This window comes from Crocodylus porosus, unplaced genomic scaffold (assembly GCF_001723895.1).
Source record: "Crocodylus porosus isolate Cpor-Errol unplaced genomic scaffold, CroPor_comp1, whole genome shotgun sequence".
Classification (NCBI taxonomy): Eukaryota; Metazoa; Chordata; order Crocodylia; family Crocodylidae; genus Crocodylus; species Crocodylus porosus.
In genome coordinates this window covers 7,907,813-7,915,011 of record NW_017728943.1, presented here as the reverse complement: position 1 = coordinate 7,915,011, position 7,199 = coordinate 7,907,813, and the positions used below count along the sequence as shown (strand labels likewise).

The 7,199-nt window shown below is 52.1% G+C and overlaps 1 protein-coding gene across 3 annotated transcripts in view; it reads left to right on the top strand.

The window, feature by feature from the left end:
• The first annotated feature begins 2,824 nt into the window (after window positions 1–2,824).
• The window catches only part of CASP2 (caspase 2), a 59,250-nt gene continuing 54,875 nt past the window's right edge, over window positions 2,825–7,199 (top strand). The window contains exon 1 of one of the 3 annotated variants that reach the window (XM_019548504.1): window positions 2,825–3,020. In XM_019548504.1, the coding sequence (XP_019404049.1) occupies window positions 2,871–3,020 (150 nt within the window). In that variant the 5' untranslated portion in view covers window positions 2,825–2,870. The remainder of the gene's footprint in view (window positions 3,021–7,199) is intronic. The other 2 variants (XM_019548503.1, XM_019548502.1) reach the window with 2 other exon arrangements.

Sequence of the window (7,199 nt, the reverse complement as noted above, 5' to 3'; positions counted from 1 at the left end):
GAGGTGGTTCAAGCACCTACATTGAACACCTTCAAGAGTAAATTGGATGCTTATCTTGCTGGGATCCTATAACCTCAGCTGACTTCCTGCCCTTTGGGCAGGGGGCTGGACTCGATGATCTCCCGAGGTCCCTTCCAGCGCTGATGTCTATGAAATCTATGAAATTAATTCATCTTTCTATTAAACAATCTGCAGAGCCTTGAACAGCTTGGTTTAAAAGGGGTAACATGACTAAAATGAATATTGACAGTGGATAAGTGGCACTGTTGGCTCTTAGAGCTAACTTTGTAATGAGAGCAATAGAAGGCTACAGTAACATTGATGTCAAGCTTTTTGAAGATGTAGACAAACATCATTTCATGGTTTATATAACTTGTTCACACTTGTAATTTTAGCTCTACAGCCATAAAGACTAGATACCTTGTCTTTTATATTAAGAAAGGGACTATATCCCAGTGAGCCACATAACTCTGTAATTTAAGCTATCTCCTACTTCTAGGGTGTTTCCTGGATAGCTGTAGCTCTAGGGCAGGAATTCAATTGCTAATTCTGCCGCTGAGTCACTCTAGTTTCCCTATAATAATACTTGTGTCATAGGAGCATTGTGCAATGTAATGAATGACTGGAAGCATTTTGAATATATAACGCTCTATAAATATAAATTATTTCTAAAAAATCCAGTCCTATGCATTTAGATTAAGAAAAATCAACTCACATTGAAAACTAATGTTTCCTTGCAATATAGTAGGTAACAATTCAGCACTGCACCATTGGGCAGCTGACTTGGACATCTTATGAAATGGACCAGGACCAGAGGAAAAGGTGGCATTATTTGAACAACGGATTTTTAGAGCCTGAGGGTAGAAGAAATGAATGTGTTTCTACAGCATTAGATGATCTAAATGACCTTTGATATCCCTTCTAACCCCATGATTGCATGAAAACCATAGTCCCTTTGGTCATAAACATCTCAGGTAATTTATATTGTGACTGTCACACTTAGTCATTTCCAGCTGAGTGGAAAGTTTCTCCCAGAGTCCTCCCAGAATCCTTCATATTGAAATCTGTCTGGGGAAGGAATTTTAAATGTAGAGAGTAAATTAAAGACTTGCATGAAGTCAGAGAAAATAAGCCTTCGGAGTGAGTGGAAGAATAGAAATATACAGAACCTGAATTATTTGTTTGCAGTGGATTGCCTAATTAAAGTGAACCCATTCAGCTTTTTGCTGCAGCTTTTACCTCAAACGGATCGGTTTCTTTTATCAGCTGAAGCTCATCAGTGGTCTCATACCGTTGATTGGAGAAGTGGTCTGACTGGAGTTTACTGGAGAAGTTCCACTCAGAAATTCACTGGTTCTGTTCAGTTGCAGAGGCTATATGTACTCTCAGCTAATTCACAAAGCCTCATTTTCCCAGAGGAGTTAGAAACCTATCCTTGTGAAGTATTCAGATTCAACTGTATATTGAACCAATATGGGCTGGAAGGCCCTGGTAAATGTTTCATTTATTGCACAACAAACCTGTTAATCATGTGATAAATTAAATGCCCGTATTAGCCAATTTATGGTTCGACAAATGGCAAACCAGCCATGGAAATGTTCCACATTAAATGTGGATTGCATCACACTTTAAACTGAACATGTGGCAGGTTTTGGGACTGCTCTATGCCTGATCCCAATCAGCTGATCCTTGGGATCAGGTATAAGGCAGCCCCCAAGGTCAAGACATGGCTGCCCCTACCTGATCATGGATTTCAAAATGGGACTGGGTACTGCTCTGCATCTGATCCTGATGATCAACTGATGGTTGGGATCAGGCAGGAGGCAGCCCTGAGATCCAAGACTTAGCTGCCCCCAGTGTGATCCAGTTTGCCTGTGGCACTTAAACAACTAGAACCTGAGGAAATGTATGCCTCCATCCCAAAAATCATGTGTCCTTTTCATGCATGTCTGGCATGGAAGAACATGCGATTTCAGGGATTGGACATGAAATTCCTCAGATCCCAATCACGGCAGTATATTAACATCTGCCAGGAGCCTGAGAATGCTTGAAGAACGAGCAAATGTCTCTTGGCAGGGAACTGAATAGGCTTAGCTACACTTTTTACAGGACCCTCCACAGCAAGGAGATCAAGTCCCTTACGTATGCCAGTTAAACACCAGCTCACGCTGGGGTTGATATCATAGGCCACATACCACCTGCCAGCCACTCTTGAGACTAGTCTCAAGGGCATTGGGGGTGGGGGGTGCATACTAGCAATCTACTAATGCTTTCCAAGTGTTTGAAAAGCTGCTACCATTTCTGGAAGGGCAGCTGTGAGCCAACCACACCGGCTTCTACTCCTGCAATACCATCTTTCTAAACTGGTTCTGACGCTTTTTGAGTAGGCCTGGTGGGGACCTCGCAGTAACATATGTTACAGAGACCAAAGCACTGAGTGGGCATCAAATCCAGAAACCCCCGACTCCCTGGATTTCCAAGCCAGGGACGTTCTGTGCCTGTTTACAACACAGAAATGTGCCTTCTTCACACTGTTCGTGCATTGCCACCTTCCCACCTACTTCCCCTCCCGCCACCAGGGCAGCCACAAGAACAACCGCGCACGCGCACACGGGAGTCCATTGTTCCATGCCAGAAGCCGCTATGGCCGCGAAGCCTGGCGGAAGACGCGGAGATTTCGCGCGCAGGCGCTCACGTGACCACGGACTGCTGCACTCTTCGTTAGAATCCGCGGAGCTGGTTGGTTGAGCGGGGCCGCGCATGCGTTGTTTCGCCGCGGGCTTCGGCAAGTGGGGCGGGGCTGTTGGGCCGGTGCACGGAGCGATCAGAGCAGTGTCTGCCTCCGGTGTGGCTGGGCGCAGCTCGGGCTGATGTCGGGCGTGTGCGGGATGCAGCAGTGCCACCAGGAAGCGCTGCGCAGGCACCGCGTGGCCCTGGCCAAGCAGCTGGTGCTGCAGGAGCTGCTGGAGCACTTGCTGGAGCGCGCCGTGCTCACGCCGGAGATGAAGGAGGCCATCCAGGTAGGGCGGGGCCTCGGCCTCCGCTTCCCCTCCCAGGCTGCGGGGCCTGTTCTGCCTGGCGGGAGCCGGCCGCGGCACGGTGGATGTGGGGGCGCTGCACGGGCTAGGGCGCGGGAATGCGGCGTTTCACAGGCGGGCCCTTGTGAGCTTGAACTGAGAACAGCGGAGCCGCCGTGTCGTGGGTCGGATCCCAGCTCCATCTTGCTCTGTCTCGTATGGCCACCAGGGGGCGCCCTCCCCTCCCAGATGCTGCAGCTGGGCTAGGGAGCAGGAGCCTGAGGAGCTGCTTGCTGCAGGTTCCTGCTTTCCCCACCCTGGCCTCCTGCCGGACCTACAGCCCCGTACCCTTTGTTCCTGCCTCACTGCCACTGCATGACTGGGGCCGCCTGTAGCCAAAGGGGACCCCACAATGCTGCCACCAGCAATGCCTGCCTGTTAGCTGGTCTAGGAACAACCCCTGTGTCTCGCCTCCTGTGGCGAGTCCTGTGCTCCGCTTCCTTTCTCCTGGTGTTTGTGATCTAAGTCAGCAGCATGCTTCCCTTTCTTTTGTCTTTTCATATGTCCCTGTTGCCTTTTTATGTTCCCCCATAGCTCCCCCCCAGTACAGCCAGAGGAGGCACCCTGCACCCCACAGCAAGCCACTTCCTTCCTTCCAGGCAGAGGGGTGCATGCAGCTCCCTCCCTTGCACCCCACCTGATCCCTTCCCACCACAGGCTGCGGCTAATGGGGCTTAGCCCCTCAAACGAAGCTTCACTGCTCCAGCACCACTGGCATGCCTGGTGCACTTGCCATGCACCAGCTCCGCAGCAGCCCTGTGTGAAGGGGAGGGGTGGCTCTACACCACTCCCCTGCATCCTGCCATGTACCCACAAGCCCTGCACCCCTCTAATATTTTTCTCGTGCCACCGCTGCTTCTAACCAAGCCTCCCATGTAATGGCAAAAGCCCCTTGAGAGGGCTGCCAATATGCTGGGGAAGACCGTGCACACAGAGCCCCCAAACCCAGCCAGGGCAGGGGAAGAAGAGGACCCCTTGCCCTTTCCTCCTCCACAGGGGGTGGGAAGGGTAAAGGGCCTACAAAGGAAGTCAAGTTAGCAATACCTGCCGTGGTGCCTCATTAGCCAGTGCCCCTCTCACTCAGCCTTCCTTCATCTGTGCAAGCAGGGCTGCTCAGCTCAGCAGTTGGAACTATTCCTAGGTGGCTGCAGGAAAGCTTGCAGCCTCAGAGCCTCGGCCCTCTACCACTTCTGCTCACACATCCTCAGGCAGCTGGGGCCCCCTCCCCAGCATCAGTAGGCACAGTGGAGTGCACTGTGACATGCCTGAGATCAAGCCAGCACTGTTTGAGAGCTATGTGCTCACTGGGGCAGTGGGGGCCCCTGGAGATTTTGACGATCTCCAGATACTACCACAAGGTTATCATTTACCTTGCCATGGAGGCTGCTGCATAGGAAGCAGCAGAGAAGAGGTTTACAGTGGATGGAGAAAGCATGTCCCACTCAAGCCCCTGGAGGAGCTGGGGACTCGGGTGGTCTTCAGCCCCATCCCCCTTAGGTCCCTAATTGGGCCATCGTGCCCTTCCTGCAAAGCCTGGAGAGAGTTCTGTCCCTGGTCACCACTCTCTGTGGTGGTAACCCTTAATGTGAACGGTTGCAGGATGGGTCTCTGCGGGTGTCTGGCACTCTGGTTTTCCTGCAGGAGACCCATACAGCTCCAGCTGCAGCAGCCAGCTGACAGCTGGAGTGGGAAGAAGGTGTCTACTTCAGCCACCTCACGGATACATACTTTGGTGTGGTCAACCTGTTTCCCTAAGCCTGTAGTCAGAGGTCATTCTTGCCACTGAGGTAGTGCCAGGCCATCCGCTGCATCTCTGGTACAGGGGCTCATCTTCAAACTGTGCATTATTTGGAGATGACTCATTTCTACCAGTACAAGGCCACTTCCCTTGGGACTCTGAGCCCTCATGAGCGCCTGGTCCTCTGCAGGGATTTAAACATCACTCTCAAGGTGCAGGACCACACTGGCAGGAAGTGGAGCCAGGCTGCTGCAGGCATTTGTCGGGAGGTAATTATGGGCAACTCTCTGGTGGACATCTGGTATGCCCACCATCCTGACAACACCACCACCTTCACCTTTGTCAGGGTGGAGGAGTAACGGACACCCTGAATTGTAGAATTGAATCTACAGGTTTATGCTAAATACCGCCCAAGTCCATGCCTCCGGCACTAGTCTGGCCCCCCCTTCAGTGACCATCATCTGGTATGCGCTCTGCTCACTGCAGCCTGAGCATCCAAGGCTGGCATTTTAGCAGCAGCCTGCTGGAAGACATGGACTTTGTGGTCACCTTCTAGCAGTTTTCGCTGGCCTGGTGCAGGCAGCGGCAAGCATTTCCCTTGACCCAGAGTTGGTGGGACGAGGAAGGTTTGTGTCAGGCAGTACTGCTGCTTCTACATCGGGGGAACGCCTGACAGATGCTAGAGAGCAGCTCAAGAGGGAAGTTCAGGAGCTGGAGAATTGCCTGGTTGCTGACCAGTGCATCCCTGTGTGGAGAGTGTTGAGAGGAGGGAGGAGCTTTGTGTTCTGCATGACCCCTGCACCTGTGGTGCATTCATCTGCTCACGCATCAAGCTCCTTTGGGAGGTGGACTGGACTGTGGCTTCTGCTGCTTCTGTGCTCTAGAGAAGAGGAGGGGTGCCAAGAGGAACATCACTTGTCTCCTGACAGAGGATGGCACCTACCTCACAGACTCTGGTGAGCTGCAAGGAAGGGTGAGGGCTTTCTATGCAGAGCTCTTCTCATCATATCTGGCCGATGGCGATCCCTGCCAAGTCCTGTGAGAAGGTGCTGTCATAGGTTTGCCTGGTCAACCAGGACTTGCTCAAGGGTCTTGTCAGCCTGGCCAGGCTCTCAGATGCTTTCTGTCTGATCCCCACCAACAAAGCTCTGGGCATTGATAGATTGACTGTGGAGTTCTACTGTGCCTTCTTGGATGGCCTCGACCCAGACCTAGCTGGGGTTTGGGCTGTGTGTGAAAGAGATGGGGAGCATCCCCTGTTATGAAAGAGAGCTGTCCTGATCCTGCTGCCTAAAAAAACGGACCCTCAGCCTGAAGAACTGACGCCTAGTCTCACTTCTCTCTATATACTGCAAGGTCATAGCAAAAGCCGTTTTGCTGCGCCTGAGTTCTGTGCAGGTGAATGTGACCAGACGTACACAGTTCCAGGGAGCTCCATCTTCAGCAGCCTGTACCTAGTGCAGGACCTTCTCAATCTTGCTTGCAGGGACAGCCTGTCATTTGCCCTCCTGTCCCTTGACCAGGAGATGGTGTTTGACAGGGTGGATCTTGGCTACTTCACAGGCATGCTGAGGGTGTTCGGCTTTGGTCTCTGCTTCATGCATTTTCTCCAGGTGCTGTACACCTCTGCAGAGTGTATGGTCAAGCACAATTGATGGAGCCCATCCCATTCAGCTGGGGAGTGCATCAAGGTTGCCTGCTGTCAGGCTAGCTCTGCCATTGCTGTCGAGCCCTTCCTCTGCTTCCTGCACAAATGGGTGGTGGGGCTGGTGCTCAAGGAGCTTATGCCAACGTTCTGTCAGCGTATGTCAACGTGTTCCAGGAACATGGTCCTCCCGATGTCCACTTCAAGGTGCACGCGCAGTCACCGCCAGCATGAAGCTGGTGCTGGAGCTACGGAGCCTGCCTGTTGCTTGATTTCGTAGACATTAGGGCTGGAAGGGACCTCGGAAGAGCATTGAGTCCAGCCCCCCCACCCGAAGGGCAGGAAGTCAACTGGGGTCATAGGATCTCAGCAAGATAAGCATCCGATTTAGTTTTGAGAGTGTTCACTGTAGGTGCTTGAACCACCTCCGCTAGCAGGCTGTTCCAGACCTTGGGGGCTCGGACAGTAAAGTAATTCTTTCGTATGTCCATCCTGAAAAGGTCTTGCAGTAGTTCATGACTGTTCGACCTCATCATCCCTTCGGGCACTCTGGTGAACAAATCCTGGTGGTCACCCCTGATAAACTTATAAGTGGCCATCAGGTCACCCCTGAGCCTGCGCTTTTCCAGGCTAAAGAGTCCCATGACTCAGCCTGTCGTTGTAAAGTCTGTTTTCCTGACCTCTGATCATGCGCGTGGCTCTCCTCTGGACTCTCTCAAGCTTCTCCACATCCTTTTTG